Below are 18,075 nucleotides of genomic sequence, written 5' to 3'. Positions count from 1 at the left end.
CTGCACCATGAGGCATGCAGGATCTCAGTTCCCCGACCAGGGATCGAACCCACGCCCCCTGCAATGGAAGCGCGGAGTCTTAACCACTGGACCGCCATGGAGGTCCTGAGCAGCATCTTAATATGATCATGTCCACAGTTAACCAAGAAAGTTATGTTATAAATAAGGATGAGAAGAAGCCTAATAAAACCAAGTGGAAAACTGAATGGAAGCAAAATGTTAACTGTAGAATCTAGGTGGTAGAAATATGGTCACTATAAATCTCCAACTCCTCTGTATGTTTGAAAGTTTTCCTTAAAAATGTTGGGAAAAAAATAAGTGAAAACAAAACTTGTCTTCTCCATGAGGTTTACATATTCCACCTTCAGCAAAAGCAGGAACCCTATTTTTAACTGGGTGTAAATTTTTAATGGCAGAATGACTTGACACTTATTAAAGCACAGTCAAGATTACACTTGTATCTTTCCAAACTAGAAGATGCCACCAAATTTATGACTACCTATTGACCACCTACTGTATGCAGCATACAGTACTGGTGCCTACAGGGATGAGGATGTTGAAGATGGAGAGTTCCTCAGACTTCACATACCTTTTAGGAAACATGAGAACAAGTATCTTAAGAAGTTTAATGACTTCAACAAATATTTACAGGTTCATCATTAGAAAAAATACAGCAGACTTTTATGTTCTGGGTTCTAGGCCGACAGAGAACTGAGCCCGTCTCCCAGCAGGGAGCTTACTTTACTCCTGGTTTCCGGCAGCCCTAAGTCCAACCCCGGACTTAAGCAAATGTTTTAAATTTGCCAATCAGAAAAACTATCCCCTTGGTGATGTGACAAGGTCCAGTCTTGGAAAAGAACACTCTAAAAGGCTCATGACTTAAGATTCACTGTTTTGTGGTCATTTTCAACCATAGCCAGCCACTAGCTTGTAAAAAAAGAGTAACAAAACAGCGGCTAAACTAAAAGTGATCCATCTATTCTCCCCTCCAACGAACGTCAGCTACTGAAATAGCCTGAGCTTGGCTAGAGCTTGGCTCTCCTCACGGCAATCTTTCCTCCTCGCCGTATCTGCCGATACACACAGATCGCAGAGCTGCGGGGCTGATTCATAAAGGGAAGGAAAAAGTGAGCTGTAAACAGTTAACCTGAATATTAAGACTTTTCTAGTGCACTTGCCTTTCCTTCTCTCTCAAAAAAATAAAAGAAAAAAATAACCAACCCAAAACAAAACTTTTCAGACCAAAAGAACCGGAGAGTTAACGGTCTGAATTCATCTGTGATCTGACTACCAAAGAATTTAAACCACTGAGCGCTGGCAATGTCTTTCAGTAGAAAACTTTATTTTGTCTTTTAAGAGTAGGCAAACATGTCTTACAGTATTATCGATACCAGAGCTCCACACTCAGGAAGTTAATTTACACACCAGCCCCAGAGTAGAGCAGAAAAAGCACGTGGGATAGCAGGGTAAAAACACAAGACTCTCATTTCAGATACTTACCAATCAGGAATTTTGAACTACATGAAATAAAAAAGCAACACCCCAAACCTATGGCTACTGGGGGCACCAGCTCCAAGTACTTCCCATGCAGGGTACTTGGGTTCTAACTTGAAGGCCACACATGCATCCCCCACTTGGGCTTTGCCCACAAAGGCCTGTCACTCAGAACAGGAACACCCCTGTTCCAGTCACCAGGACATCTGCCCTGCAGAACTGAAAAGCACTGGAATGTCCAAGACAGGAATGAAGGAAGCAAAAGAAAAACACATTCAAACTCTGCCCAACAATGCTTGGAGAGACTGCTGCTAGACAATCCACACAGCAGAAACACTCCCAGCTCACGATTTCCTCTCTCCTAAGGGGCAAAATTTCTGCATTTCCCACAGGGCATCTGCAATCACACATCAAAACCCAATGATGATGCTGAGCAGGGCAACCACTTCAGAGCTTACGGGGTGAGCAAGGGGAGAGACGGACAAAGGGAGCTTAGTAGACAATCTTCTAAATATTTTATTGCAAAATACAGTACAGGGCTCGTAGAATGTTTCCCAATGTTCTCTAATACATACACTGCTGAACGAAGCACTGCAAAATACCTGGCAGTTGCCCACATGAATCTAAGAACTTCTATAATAATGTTAATCCCCTTAGAGTTACAGACGAAACCTGTAACCGGCAGTGGAATGGAGAGATGGAGAGTCACCGCGGCCGCCAGGCTCCTGACTGCTGAACAGTGACATCGTTTTCTCCAGGGGTTGAAAGCCATATCCATGGCTGACAACCCACCGAAAGCTGGGACCCAAATTCGTACAGAGACGAGGCAGAGTGGAGAGAAGACAACTCTGGACAACCCACACGTCTCCAGCCACTACTTCTTATTCCTGGGCTTTAGCTCTTCGGCTGCGTTACGTAGGAAAATGTAATTTTTCTTTTGGGGGTTATAAAATTCATGTCCCTAAAGGGGGAAAAAAAAGTACCTTAAAAATTGATTAAAAATCAGGTTAGCATTTTGTGGGCACTTTTAACATGCCAAGTCCTGTGCTCCATGCATGATGTGTAATCTCTCTGGAGGAGTAAAACAGGTAAATGGAGAGAAATAAAAGTCAAACGTTAAACAAAAACTTTAATCCTCAGAGTAAAGGTTAAGGACTTGGTGGAAATGCCTTCAACGTGCCCCTTAGAAGGATGATCTTCTACATGTTTATCTTTGCAGCACTGAGACTTTTGTCAACCTTCCACCGCTTTAATGCCAAGATGACTCCCCCTCAGTGAGCACAGCCTGGGGAGGGGAGGATGGCGGAGGATGAGCTGGAGGTTTCTCAGCACAGGAGACTTCCGGCCTGTGACGTCACAGGGAGCGGGGCAAGTCCCAGGATGCGCCATCCCAGACGCGGAGGGAGGTGAAGTGCAGGTGTCAGCGTGTCTGCTTGCGCCTGTGCTGAGGAGGAGGGGGTGCTGTGTGACACTGGGGGAGTCGGAAGCACCCAGCTCAGGCCAGGCTAGGAAGGGCTGTGAACAAGCCGAGGCCTGTGAAAACTGTCCCACAGGGAAAAGGAATGGCAGCCACAAAGCTAAGTGACAATGACAGGACTTATGTTTCAGGAAGACAGCAGAGTGGTGGGGGTAAGAAAGATGAGTGGAAACCCGAGGTAACCAAAAGGCCTGGAACAGGGAGGTGGGAAGCGCCTCTGGGTGCGTTCTGCTGCCTGCAGTGCAATGATATGGTTTATTCTCACTCCTTGACAGTTACGCCAAGATAGTTCTAGAAGTTCTGCTCACCCAATGACCATTAAGTCTCATCGTAATACACAAAGTGCAGCTTTTCGGAACAGTTACGCTCAAGCAACAAGCTAATTATATTAATCATATGTGGGGATAACTGTCCTTCAACTAAGAAGAACGGAAAACTCGTAAGCAACTTTTTTTTAAGTTAAAAGATTATAATTTAAGTGTTTCACGGTTAAGTTGACATTAATTGCTCAGATGAATTAATTCTGAGTGGCATTCAAAGCGATGAGCTTTGATTTTACACTGCTTTCAATTTACAATTATTTTTTCAACTCCTGAAACACACAGAGCCATGAGTGTGATGTGAGGTAAACATGGAGTTTTAATGCAGCTGCAGGCTGAGCAGGTGAAGAAGAGGAGATCCATCGAAGAGGCCCACAGGGAAACTGAGGCCTCAGGCCACAATCTGGGTCCAACCCCAGCCAGGCAGAACCAAAAAAGCACACTCTGCATAACTGAGTGCATGGCTTCCACAGGTGAATGGATAAACAAACTGTGATACATCCAGACACCATGAAATACTACTCAACAGTTAAAAACAAACTAGTGACACAACAGCAAAAAAGAGTACACAGTATATGAGGCCACCTATATAAAATTCTGGAAAACGCAAATTCACCTATAATGACAAAAAGCTGATCAATGTGTGCATGAAGGAAAAGATTACAATGATACACAGAGAAACTTTTGGGGGAGATAAAAATGTATGTTATCTTGACCGTGGTGAAGGTTTCCTAGGTATATACACAGATACTGAAACGGATCAAACTACACTTTAAATGTGTGCAGTTTACTGCCTTTCAATTACAACTCAGTAAAGTTGCTGGAAAAATAAGGCAGCTACACAGCTCACAGAAGCAAATGTTCAGAGAGAGTGCGCCTCCCACAGGCCTGAGAAGGCATCACAACAATGCGCTGAGCGGGCAAGATGTACCACAGGTGAAGTGGACAGAGCTCCGTGACTGCCCAGCTCTTCTGAGAAAGAGAACCAAAGGCGACTCCAAGACCGACACCCCACTGACTAGGAGGTGTTTGCCTCAAAGAGGAACGAACACAGGAGAAGCAGCAAGCGGGAGGGTAAAGCGGGGGGGCGGAATCCACTGGATTTTGATCTCCTAGGTTAAGGTGCTTGGGGGTAGCCAGGGGCGGACATCCCGTTGGGACTGGGACACCGGAAGAAGTGGGGAGCGAGCTCAGGAGCCAAGTTAGACATGGAAGAGTCACCAGCTTAGGCTGGAAGAGCTGCTGCTTCGTGAATGCAGACGCGCCTGGAGGACCCGAAGGAGAACCACAGAAAAAGGCCTGCGTACAAGAGGTGGGCAGAGAGCAGAAGCCACCAGAGATGGCAAGGGGCAGTCAGGAGCAGGAGTACAGCAGACAACAGAAAGGTCAGAGAAGCCAAGGGGAGGGCTTTGTGAAGGAAGAGGAAGGGATGGACGGGTGCCCAGCACAGACAGCAAGGAAGCTTCCACACTGGACAAGAACTAAGGCAGCAAGAACCTGACTACAGTCCAGGAAACTGAGGAGACATAGGTGGGGGAACAAAGAGGGCGGGGGGTCACCACTCTGGACAAGTTTAACAGAAGGGAAAGCAGGCCTCTTAACGCTTGTTTTACAAGAGCCGAAGTGTGTGCCTACAGACGGGGGAACGAGACAGGGGACAGGTAGAGAAGAACGAAGTCATGAGAGAGAGAGAGAGAGAGAGAGAGAGACAGACAGACAGACAGAGACAGAGAGAGTTGTGTGCTGTGTGCTGTGTGCGTCTCGGGGAAGGGCGGGGGGCAGGGCCAGTGAAGACAGACACGTGTGGATGTGAACAAGAAAGACACCACGGCTCTGGAACCCAAGTCCCCAGGTCTGCTCTCTTTACCATCACACTGGGATGACCCCAAAACACAGCCAGGACCCTGTCAGTCCCTAACTTCCCTCCTCCCCACACAGCAAACAAGCAAAGAGCCAAAGCCTCTGGTGGAAGCCCCACGGCCTTGCTGAGCCCTCCTCACTCTCGCCCAACAACCCCTGGCATCACTGGATGACTTGGACCCCCCCCGAGTGGCGGCCGCTGGGTTTACAGTGACCAAACACTTGACGTGGGCACGTTCTCAGAGAAAGGATGAGAGGGAGGCCCTGCTGTTCCCTTTACGGTCAGGGGACGGTGACATGCCATTTGCAGACACACAGCGTGTCTGTGGAGGCCTCGCGACTCAAGCCCAGGCCTTCCGACTCCAGAGCCTGGCTCTCCTGCCTGAAGGGGCCCAACGCAGGTTTGGGAATTCTCACCTTTGACCAGTCGTAGCTGGAAGCATATGCAAATATGTTTCCATTGTGATTGAAGCAGCAAGCCGATATCGGTTGATCTAACTGTTCCGAAGTTTTTAGTTTTGTTCTGGCATCTTTGTCCCAAAAGCTGAATCTACCATCAGATCCCACAGTTGCAAGGGTGCCGTGGACAGGATGGAACGCAATTCCATTTACCTACAAATGATGGAGATGCACAATGAGAAGCAGAGGCAGAGGAGGGAGGAGAAATCAGGTTTCCGCCAATGCAGACTTCCTGGTTCAGTCAGGACACAAAATGGAACAGACCGTCAGTTCAGCAGAGCTGGCGGCCCGCTGATGACAGGAGAAACTAGCCCCACTTCCTGAACCAATCGGCAGCCCAGGACTGAATCTCGTCTCTTGCTCAAAACACGAGTCAGCAGAGGTTAATAAGTATGTAAGCTAGTGACACCAAGGAGCGAACCTCAGGAAAATGTCTTTTTCTTTTTCAGCCAACAGCAATTTATTGGTTTTAGCTAAGTGTATCAACTGTCTACCAGCACTCATAGAGGTGGAAGTTGCTCCCCAAAACTCCTAAGCCTGCATTCAGAAACAGAGAGAACGAAGACGGTCAACACGTTCATAAAAACAGAAAACTGAAACCTCTCACGTAAGCCATTTACCTCTGCACGCGAACACACACAGTGACAGCGATCTTTTCCGACCCCATAATGATTCAGCTGCCCGCCTCCAAGTCTAGTTTCTAGACAAACTCTCAGGGTTACAGCTCCTAAAAACGTACCGCGTAAATGTCCTGAGGAGCTGAAGTGTTGGTCCCGTTAGATCGATGACATTTAAAGGTGAAGTTATCCTTGGCTCTGAAAAACAAAGGCCCAACTTAGCTCTCCTTTTTTAAAAAAAGCCTCAAGTGAAAATCTTCAAGCTGATCAGGCCTCACTTACGGATTTGGGGGGTTGATGTAGTGAATGGCAACTCTGCCCTCAATGCTTCCCAGGGCAAAACCTGTCGGCTTGTTCTGTTTGTCTTTAAAAATAGCCACACATCGATGCTACAGTTGGGGGGAAAAAAGTATATCATCACAACGTAAGCTGTAACATTCCATAACTAATGTGACTGTAAACAGCTTTTACCCCATTTTGGGGTTTTGAAAGAACCAGAAACAGTATTTCTCAAATATGGTAGAGAAGGTAATTTCTATTCCTCCAGTAAGCATTGTTTTCTTTTTACTCAGCCACATGATGTTATGAATAAACCTCGGACCAAGTGCTTCCATCCAGGCACCGTTCTCCCTCTGCCACCCTGAAGGCCCTGCTGTCACTGCAGCGGGGCACGTGGCCCTCAGAGCCCCGCCAGGTCCTATTCTGGCGCTGGGCCCCTGGTGGGTCGGGAGAACATGTCACTTTGATTCACAGCCCACCACTGACTAGGCGAGTGCCCTCCAGCAAGTCACCCAACGTTCCAGAGCCTCTGCGTCCCCAACTGGAAAAGGGAAGTAGTGCCTGCCTGTGGAGCACGGGGGACCAAGGGTCAAGCACACAGTGGACGCGGCCAGAACTTTCTAAACCGTGAATAAGCTATGCAAGAGCCAGACACTGCACTCGATCCAACACTGAGTTTGAGGGCCCAAAGGAGGGTTTCCTAGACTCCACAGAAGATCCCACAGAAACAGCCCACGGCCCAGCCTCCGGGGGCAAAGGAGCACAGATCCACATTCTTATTGTCATTCAAGAAGAGGTGCATTAAATGTGGACGGAGGGAAGGACAGAAATGAACAGATTTGAAACCACATGCAGGGTAGAAGTGAGCTGGGTGGTTGATGAGATGGGAGAGGAGGAAAGGAGAGGGGATCCAGGACGCTCCTGATTTCTGGCTTAGACACAGCTAAGGGCCGGGGGGCCCATCCGGTGAGATGCAGAGCACACGGGGAGGAGCAGGCTGGGTGGTGGGGAGGGGCAGGGAAAGACTGCTCACTCGGCAAACACGGAACGCCTTCTACTCGGGCCTGGCTCCAGGTGCCAGGAATGAGGCAGCCACAAACACAAAATCCCTGCTCTCACTGAGTCTAGGCTCTGGTCAAAAAAACAAGATGAGTAAAATCTACACGTACGTATATATTAAGACACACACACATATCTATATATATACAGCCTGGGGAGAATGGGCAGGGAGGATCCTGAGAAGAGGTAACATGATCTGCAGAAGGTGGTCCTGGGTTTGGCACGGGATGCTCTTGGGCTGCGACATGAGGAGGATGCAAAGGAGCTGTCAGACTGTGGGTGTCCTTGTCAGGAGCACAGAGGCAAGGCCTGCTGGGGATCCAAGTCTCCAGCCCACAAGGCGTACCTAAGCAACAGCAACGGCCGGCAGATGTAGAGAAGGCAGTGGCCAAGCGCAGACGCCTGGGGAACCTCAACATGCAGCAAGAACCAGCAAGGAAGACAAAGCAGCAACCAGAGAGGCAGGACGTAAGAGGCTGGCATTACAGAAACCAAGGACAGAGTTTTAAGAATATGTAATAAGAACAGCAGCGAACGCTGCTGCCACGGTAAGATGACGGTTGATGAGTATCCACTGGAGCTACTGATTAGAAAGCCATCAGTGGCCAGGCCAGAAACAGTTTCAGTGGAGTAATGGGGGCAGAAGTCTCAAAGGAGGGTGAGAGATGAGTGGGAGGTAAGGGAACCAAGAAAGCTCACGTAAGACACTTACTTGACTTCAAAGGGAAAAAGGGACAGAGGTGGCAGAGGATGTGGGGGTCAGAAGAGGCTTGTTTCCTAGGATTGGACTTGAGCCTGGTTCAGTGCCAATGAAGTACAAGAAGAGGGGAGATGAGATAGAGGAGAGAGGCAGGTGGTTGACAACCTAAGGCTCCTGAGAAGGCTCACCTAACAGCTGGGAAAAGGCAGGGAAGATGCAGGTGTAGCCCGAGTTCTAGATGCAGCAGGAGGACGATGGGCAAGTTCCCAACCATCAGCTTCTCTGTTCTCGGAGGGAGTGTCCAGGGGTCTGAAGAGTGTGAAGGAGATCTAAGAATCCATGGCAGGTGAAGACCAAGCTAAAGACGGAAGCTGTGTTCACAATGGAACCAATCCACCAGGGTGTGCACCCGTTCAGCAGCATGCAGCGACCCCGGGGGTGTTTGCAGAAGATGGCATTTACTCACTAAATATGTGTGTTTATATCCTTAAATTCACCCCTTTTGAATGTCTGAAAGTACAACGATTTCCGTATATGGCCACATGGCCAGATTGCCTGCGACAAGTGCTAAATACGAGCTTCTTGATCTGACTTGTGACTCACCTGATGTTTCAGCGGAGATTCTATCCTTCTGAATTCAGAAGGTTGATTCTCTAACTGATAGACTATCAGTCCCCTCTCTGCAGTTGCCACCACAGCCATAGGATATATCTGGGAAACAGAGGAAAGCAGAGACCTGCTTAAAGTGGACTGTACTCTTTTTTATACCAAAGTATTAGATCAATTTTTTTTAGAGTCGCAAAAAGTAAGTCTGAATTTTTTTTCAAGTTTAACAGTTCAACGATATTATCACATTTCAAGGTAACCTAGAGAAATCGTATTTGAAAGTAGAACATTCATATCTTTTTAAAAGACTCGTTTTTTAAAACTACAAAATATACATTTAGAAAATGTACTGAGAAATAGAGAAGAAATGAACATCACCTCTATCACCCCATCAAATGATAACTGTTGTTATTAGCATTATGGTATGTTAACCCCCATCTTTTTTCCTGAACATTATACAGGTGTGTATATGTATGTTTCTGTATAATGCTGATCCTTTACTCAAAGCGTGTTTAGTGAGCACCGCCCCACACATTTTCCAGAGAACACTAGCAGTGGCCACGTTATCTAACATTCCCTCAAATGAACCCACCACAGGGTTCACTTAACCATGTCTGTCTTGTTGGCCCACTGGGTCACTTCCCATGTTTTACTATATTACAGAGAAGAAAAAACATTTGCATCTTTACTTTTCTCATGATAAATTCCTAAAAGTGGAATTACTGGGGCAGTTGGTATCAAACTTCAACTTATTGCTAAACCAACAGAGAAAGTTCTTTACTTTCTATCCCGCTCACTCAGAGACAGTCACCAAAGCTCTAGCACCACACCACAAAGTTACTGCCAGTCTTCCTACAGCCGCACAGTGCACGTCATTCTGGGGACAGCATGGCATGTGGATATCTGCGTATGTTCATACAAGTGACTAAAAACGTGCGACATCTAGTTTTCTGTAATTCTGGAACATATGCAGCACAAAAATCTACAGATTTAAGATGACCGAGGCAATCCAAACTACATCCCACATCTATTATTAAAGTTTGAAGGGTTTTTACATTACCCTCTAATTGCAAGATATCATAAGTTAAGAAGTGCCTTTTTTTTTTTTTTTAAAGGAAGTAATTATTATTAAGTTAAAAACTCCTTACCATGTCAGCACAGTAACACCTTTCAGGGAGTTGTAAAACCATCATAGGATTTGATGATCGTGTATCCCAAAACTAAAAGACAAAAGACAAAAAAAAAAAAAACCCACAAAAACCCAATAAGTGACTATTCAGAGCTAAAGTCCAAATAGTCCAAGAATAAATGTCGGGCTTCCCTGGTGGCACAGTGGTTAAGAATCCACCTGCCAATGCAGGGGACACGGGTTCAATCCCTGGTCCAGGAAGATCCCACACGCCACGGAGCAACTAAGCCCATGCGCCACAACTACTGAGCCTGAGCTCCAGGGCCAGCAAGCCACAACTACTGAGCTTGTGTGCCACAACTACTGAAGCCCGTGGTCCGCCACAGAAGAAGCCACCGCAATGAGAAGCCCACGCACCGCAACGAAGAGTAGCCCCCGTGCAGCAACGAAGGCCCAACGCAGCCAAAAATATAATTAATTAATTAATTAAAAAAAATAATAATAAAACAAATGCCAATCTTGGTCAGGCCATGCAGTCCCTCAACAGTATATTATACCTTCAAAGTCTTATCCCAGCTCCCAGTCATCACACAGCTGTAGTTTGGTGCTTTGATCCAATGTATAGTTTTAACAGGAGCATCGTGCTTTCAAGATAAAACCAAAATACACCAAGGTGAATGTAATAATATGCTACACAGCTTTGGTTCTGGAAATTCAAGGAGAAGGAGCCTTAAATATTGAGGTCATACCGAACAAAAACCAAAGGATAGTTCAGCTCTTCCCCATGACCAAAACATTCAATGTAACATCAAGCGCATGTCTCTACCTTCCATTCTAACAAAATTTAATTTGATTTTAACCATAATTAACTAGCATGTGAGAGTGAAAGGGGGAGATATTCAGGAATAACTCAGGGAACTCCACCACAGTTGTATCACTTAGATGACACGCATTAAGAGATTGAGGAGATGCTTCTAGCACACAGTACTGCGATCTCACAGTACGCAACACCTTCCTGAAAATGTCTCAGTGTCAAGAGGCTCTTCCTCACCAGGCCAGACCCTCTGGTTCCAGGTTCTCTCATCTTCCTCATTTCTGCTTTTCTTAGCAGTCTTCACACAGAACCTGCCTGCTGTCCCGAGCAGACTGTAAAAGCTCCTGGCATGTGGAAGGGTCCCTCTTACTCACTGCTGTATCTCTACTCCTAAGGACAGTGCCTGGAGTACCACAGGCATTCATTCAGTACAGACTTGTCGAATGAATGGGTGACCAAACGCAGTCGGTACGAGGCAAGCCGCACACGGGTGTCAGAATGTTGAGGGTGAGCTGCACCATTTACAGGTTTTAATGTCACCAGCTCCTTATTACGCCCTCCCCACCCACACACTGCAGAAGACCCATGACAGAACAATTTATGAAACACTAGTTAAAACGAGAATGTGTACAAAATTGGTGTCATTTTTGTGCTACAGAGGTTTCTGGTATATTTAAATCTAATCGATTTGGAATGCTCAAACTGCATCTTTCCTATAACAGAGAATTATTGTAATTAAGGAATCATCGCAACCCTGGGCACCAGCCTTGCCCAGCCTTCCTACAGAGGGTAAGTTTTTACTACCTGTGCTATCTGTATCGCCTGGTTACTGTTGAGGTCCCACATTTTGGCAGTTTTATCACATGATGCCGTAAATACTTTGCTCCCATCCTAAAAGAAAAAAGAAAACAATGTGACAGTCTAAGAAAAATAAAACCTCTATATGAACATCTAGATATCAGACTGAACATATCAAGGCAGGTTTTATTTTGCAATTTTAATTTTTCCAATTATTTGCGGGCCAGAGTATTGCAAGCTACAGTATCATATACAAAACACACTTTCTGCTCTTTTTAATTGTTAATTTTTTCTAAGAGATAATATGTAAAAAGGTTAAAAAAACTTGAACAGCATTTAGAATTACAGAGTGAAAACGAAGTCTCTCCTGAGCCCAGCTCGCCGCTCAGAGGCAGCCACGGCCACTGGCATGTCCTCCAGGAGCAGCCTTTGTACATCCTCTACCGATGTGTATTACCTACCAGGAGCCACTTCAAATTTTTTTTCTTATTTTCATCAATTTCAAGCCTTCACAAAAGTTGCCAAGAATAATACAATGAATACGCATAAACCTACCACCTAGATTCACCAACTGTCAACACTCTGCCACATCTACTGTATCTCTTTCTACACCCCCATTCCCGCTCTGTACCACACGTACAATCATGGTTACTTTTCAGCTCAGTATCTCATAGCATTCGAAAGTGCATGCAATAAAACTACACTAATTTATGATAGTCACTGGTCCAATGTAAACTACAGAATAGCTTAAAAAAGTGGCAGTCACTGTATAGTGGTTTTAAAATACTCACATACAGAATTCATAAAGTAGGTTAGTCAACATGAAGCACAGGTAATGTAAAAACAAGAAGTACTGAGTTGAAAATTCTAGACCAGCTGTCAACAAATTTTTTTTCTTAAAGGGCCATACAGTAAATATTTTAGTCTTTGCAGGTCAAAAGTTCTCTGTTGCAACTCCTTAACTCTTGTTGTAGCTTGAAAGCAGCCATACACATTATGTAAATGAATGATGTGGCTGTGTTTCAAGAAAAGGTTATTCACAAAAACTGGTAATGGGTCAGATCTGGCCCATGGGCCATAATTTGCTGACCCCTGCCCTACAGTACTTCATTTCTGGTTCCACAGCTCAAAGATTTACCACTATCTTCCCCTAGCAAAAACTTCTTCCCATTTGAAGTCGCCAGTTCCCCATGTGAAAGAAGAGAGAAAACCTTCTTCTCTATTAATGAAGCTATGAGGGCAACTCCACAAATCCTTGGAAAGATGCTGATGTATGGAGCGGGATGCCCCGAGGCTGAGTGAAACACTGGCCCCTTAATCTCATAAAATGCCAATCCTACCAGCTGCAGGATGCTAGGCCCCAGTGGACATACTGCGACAGAGGCCAGTCTATCGAACGGCTGGGGCACAGAAACGAGACTCCCAGGGGCTCTCGACTCAGCTCCTCTCAGGTCCACCTGCTGTGGCCAGACCGACCGTCCTCAGACTGCCAGAGAATCACCCTCACCAAGTGGTGGCTTTTATGCCTCAAGCGTTAACTGTGGCTCTTCTGTGCTTCTGTGCCTTTCCACACATGCCTTCCTCTCCCAGGCTAGCTCCTATCCCTGTAAGCCCCTGTGAGGGAGGCTGTTAAGTGCATGGGCGCTGAAGCCAGGAAGGTCCAGGTCTGGGCTCAGCCTTTCACCCCCTATATTCCCTCAAACAAGTCTCTTAACCCCTTCCCACAGGTGCCCCGCTAGTCTTTACGTGGCTGAATCTAGCTGTCACTGATTTCCACTACCTGAAATCCTTCTCTGTTCCTCTACGTCTGTCTTAAGAGACCATGAGTTCCATAAGCACAGGATTTGCCTACCTCGCCTACTCTGACTTCCACTATATCCCAAGTGCTTAGCATACAATAGGTGCCTGACAATTATCTGAACTAAATAATGTTATTACCTGTTGTAAAACTATTATTACCGTCATCTTATAAGTGAAAAAACATACTCACAGCGATTAAATAGCTTGGCAAAGTCAGAAAGTGGAGATATAGCCGAAATTTGAACCCAGGCCTGGAATGGATGAGACAATGCTCTAAAGCTATATAAGCAAATGGTTTACTTTTAAGATTCAGCTTAATTCTTGCCTCTTCTGTGGAGCACTCACAGCCCCCTTCCCAAACTTTACAGCTGCCTTCTGGGTTCTGTCCACCCAGCACAGTGCATCCTGCCTCTCTCAGAACTCAGCTCACTGAAATGGAACTCTTCATGTCTATGTCTCGATGCCTCTACTAGATAGCGCACAACTCTAAGGGCGATGGAGAAAGGAAATAGGCGGTACACATCTCTGGAAAAGCCAACAGCCTGCTCAGTACCATCTGAGCAACAGAATTCCGGTGTCAGTTAATTCTATTTCTTACCATACTTGATAAGAAACTTACAATTCTGATCTGTTAACTGATCAGTTAAGAAAGACAGGCAAAATAAATTAGAAATATTTAAAATCGATTCAAGTTGCTGTTTTTTTACAGGTAAATTAAAACTATTATTAGTCTCATAATAACCCAATCAGACATGTCAGAAATACATTTTACAGGTAACAAAAATGCTTTAGAGAAGGCTGTCAGAACTAATGATTAAAATGGGAGCAACTCTGGCTCCTTAACCATCTCAAAATATTTATGAATAGTAGAATCATTTCCTATTTGAAAGCTAAGTAAGATCACATAAATGGTGTGAGAAGTTTGATATTTCTCATAAAGTTAAACATATATTACATATGACCCAGCAAGCCCACTATTAGATATTAATGCAAGAGGAATGAAAACTTATATTCACAGAAAATCCAATATACAAATGTTTATAGCAGCATTATTCGTAATGACCAAAAATGGGAAACAACCCAAATGTCCTTCAGCTGGTGGATGGCGAACAAAGAGTGATACATCCACACCATGGATTACTACTCAGCAATAAGGAAGACAAACTACTGCCAGACACAACCACCTGGATGGACCTCAAATGCAGTGTGCTCAAAACAGCCCGATTCAAAGCGCTTCTGTTTATGACATGCTAGTAAAGGCAGAACCACAGGGACAGAAAACACATCAGTGGTTTCCAGGGACTGGGGGCTGAGGAGGATTTGACTACAAAGGGCAGGAGGATATCCTTGGGTTGATGGAGCTCTTCTATATTTTGACCACAACTCTATGCATTTCTCAAAACTCACAGAATCATACACTAGAAAGGTTCAATTTTACTGTTTGCAAATCGCATCTAATAAAAAAAATTTGCATGAGCCTGAGGAGGGACCTTGAGGCTTAGCTTCCTCAGCACAGCTGCCCAGACTCTCAGTCAGGCCCCTTTGTTTTCTCACTTCTGCAGGGTTCAGCCCTCAGCAGAAGGGAGGAGAGAAAGGCTGGGCTGTCAATCCTGGGCTCCTCCTTTAGGGAGGGGTGGGTCCTCCACAGCTGCGGCTCTTGCTGTGCGTGACTTCACCATCCCTGCTGGTTTCTTTGTAAATGGTACCTTCATTAAACTCCCCAATCACCCATCCACTCCCCCAAAAAGAAAAAGAAAAAGAAAGAAGAGCTCAGAGGTGAATAAACTTGAACACATTTACTTACATTGCTGATATTCAGGATTTGGGAGGAAAAAGACTTCAAAAAAAATGAAATATTTCAGAAGTTTAATCATGGAAAAGGATTAATTTTTCCCCTAGGACTTATTTTCTGGTACAGTAATTTCTAATTTTAAAACAACAGAAGCTCATGGCACATGTAGAGGTAGGAAAGGCTTTAAAAAATTGTCTAATCCCTTGCTCAAGGAAATATGTCAATAAATTAATGGATTTTTTAATGCAAGAAAAGCTTTCAGAGAGATTAAAGTTAACATGACTAAAGTTAACTGACTACATTATGAGTATCAATAAATTACTATATTTAAATTCAGAAACAGCACTTCTACAATGTGTATACATACTTGCTATTTGTGTTTCAGGTTATATAAAAACATATGTACATTTATATACACTCTGAAAACATGAAAAAACTGAATGAAACTTACATCACTCCAGCAGACATCCAGCACAGGCCCAGTGTGCATCTGCTGGGCTTTCGGAATAGTCTGTCCACTGTCTTGAACTTCCCAGCATCGAACCTATAGTAATAAAACAAATTAACACAAACAGCCAATTAATGATACATTATATGCATTTTAAGCCCTTTGCTCCAAGCCATAATCAGATAAACATAAATTTACATTATAGACACTTTTCTCCTATCAAATGAACAAAAATAAAATGAATAATACTTGGCACCAGCAAGGAGAAGCTGAAACTTGTACTACTGGTAGGTGTGTAAATTGCTACAGCTCTTCTGGAGGATATTTATCTGAAATCCTTAAGTCTGTACCCTGTGTCTCAACTATTTTGGGACTTGAGGATTTCCCATGATGTACTTTACATGCGTTATCTGAATTAATCTCTACAACAGCTAAAGCTCTGTGAACTTGTCATCTCCATCTCATGAAACAGGACACGAGACTTAACGAAGATAACTGGCCCAGGTCCCGTATCTAAGAGCGTGGCAAAGCCACTATGTGTTTATCTGATCAGGAGTGCGGTTGAGTGTGTCAAGGTCACTCCAGCAGGCCCCTTGCACTCCTTTGTGAAGTGCCGCTAAACACCCTTCGCCTATTTTTCTACCAGAGTTTTTATCTTTCTTTTCATATGCTATGATTTCTTTTTGGTAAGTTTAGTGTCTGTGCAGGATTTATGCTATATCTAAAGGTGAAAAAACTTTAACATAAACCTGAAGAACATTTGCAGGATGCCTAGAAGGGAAATTTGTATATACCGTCATGGACAACTTTTATTTTCAATGAATACTACAGATCTGGGAATATACTTCAAGATACTGAACCAGAGTAGGAATTTTTGAATGACGCATATGATCCTGCTTTCTTAACAAAACTCGGCACAAGAAGGGATGCCTGCCATTCAAACGGGTTCACACTCTAAACCCGGTGCTTACAAAAAGCCATGAATAAGCCTGAACTCTCTGCCTCATTCACTTGGAGCAAAAAAAAAAAAAAAGCTAACCGTGCCCATACAAAGAGATATGACAGAGAGAACATGCGTTTAAGGAGCACTTACATCGTTAGCCCACGATCCTGCAATAAGGAAGTTCCCTGGCAAGGTTGGTGGGCTAAAAGATAGACAACCAATGCTATCATCAGGAGAGGATGTTACTTCAATATCCTGGGGTGGAAAAAGTCCATGTTAAAATGTATACATCGTCACAATTCAATTCAAAATTGCCTTCTTTCTCACTAGCACCTCACGGTGGCCTTCCCTTGTGTCAAGAGCTAAGTGAATTAGACCTTTCTTACTTTGATAAAAAGGGGGAGTGTAACTAAGCCAGTGAAAACACTGGTGCTGCTGGACTACAAGCAGCACTCGCAAAGGCAGGCCCACAACCACATTTCCCAGATCATGGCCCACCCGGTCACTCCTGCCCCGAAGTGCTCGATCACAGCATCACCTGCCTCCCTCCGCCGCAGAAATTCTGAGACAACAGTTGTGGGCTGGGCCCTAGGAACGTGCAATTTTTTTTTTTTTTTTTTTTTTTTTTTTTTTTTTTTTTTTTTTTTTTTTTTTGCGGTACGCGGGCCTCTCACTGTTGTGGCCTCTCCCGTTGCGGAGCACAGGCTCCGGACGCGCAGGCTCAGCGGCCGTGGCTCACGGGCCCAGCTGCTCCGTGGCATGTGGGATCCTCCCAGACCAGGGCACGAACCCGTGTCCCCTGCATCGGCAGGCGGACTCTCAACCACTGCGCCACCAGGGAAGCCCGGAACGTGCAATTTTAACAGGCATCTCGAGTGATTCCAGTGATCAGGAATGTCAGGGGGAATAGGACACTGGTCCAGGGGACACATAGTTTCTCTGCTCCAGTATTTGAGAAAGCAACCCGGACAAAATTTCAGAGTTTTCACCCCCAAAGGAGGCTCCCAAGCCATCTGGGTTTCTCTCGCTGTCACCAGCGTGGGGCCCCCTGCAGTGTCTCTACGAACCCACGAAGCCTTAGGCGGTACCTTCATAGGGTTGTGATTATCTGCGGCGGCGCTGCCAAACATGCTGGCTCCCCCAGTGCCAAACCCAGAGGCTGCTCCAAACAGGCTCATCTTGGCCCTAAAACATAATGGGAAAAGTTAAGGACAGGTCCTCTCTTAAGTAATAAACATCACTGAGAGGCAAGATAAAGATAATTAAGTTATGGAAGGGAAATAGAGCGTAAATAAATAAATGGCTTGATGTCAGGCTTCTCTCTTCTGAAGAGATCTAAATATGCGATAAGCAGAGTGCTTTTTAAAAATAAACTTTCTATTTTAGAATAGTTTTTAATGGAAAATTCTTAAGACAAAAGAGTTCCCTGGGCTTCTCCGGTGGCGCAGTGGTTAAGAAGCCTCCTGCCAATGCAGGGGAC

At 45.0% G+C, this 18,075-nt stretch overlaps 1 protein-coding gene across 1 annotated transcript; it reads right to left on the bottom strand.

The window, feature by feature from the left end:
- Window positions 1-1,992: 1,992 nt before the first annotated feature.
- Window positions 1,993-17,773, bottom strand: RAE1 (ribonucleic acid export 1; the record flags this gene model as incomplete). The annotated part of the gene is made up of 11 exons (XM_079719178.1): window positions 1,993-2,455; window positions 5,569-5,763; window positions 6,350-6,425; window positions 6,510-6,616; window positions 8,869-8,976; window positions 10,020-10,091; window positions 10,558-10,644; window positions 11,619-11,705; window positions 15,656-15,748; window positions 16,746-16,850; window positions 17,684-17,773. The coding sequence occupies 11 exons, from the start codon at window positions 17,771-17,773 to the stop codon at window positions 2,369-2,371; spliced, it is 1,107 nt and encodes a 368-aa protein (XP_079575304.1). The 3' UTR covers window positions 1,993-2,368.
- Between the last annotated feature and the right edge of the window lie 302 nt (window positions 17,774-18,075).

The sequence above is a fragment of the Hyperoodon ampullatus genome (genome assembly GCF_949752795.1).
Source record: "Hyperoodon ampullatus genome assembly, chromosome: 14".
NCBI classification, from domain to species: Eukaryota; Metazoa; Chordata; class Mammalia; order Artiodactyla; family Ziphiidae; genus Hyperoodon; species Hyperoodon ampullatus.
The sequence above is the reverse complement of the archived record's forward strand: the minus strand, read 5'-3'. Positions and strand labels throughout refer to the sequence as shown.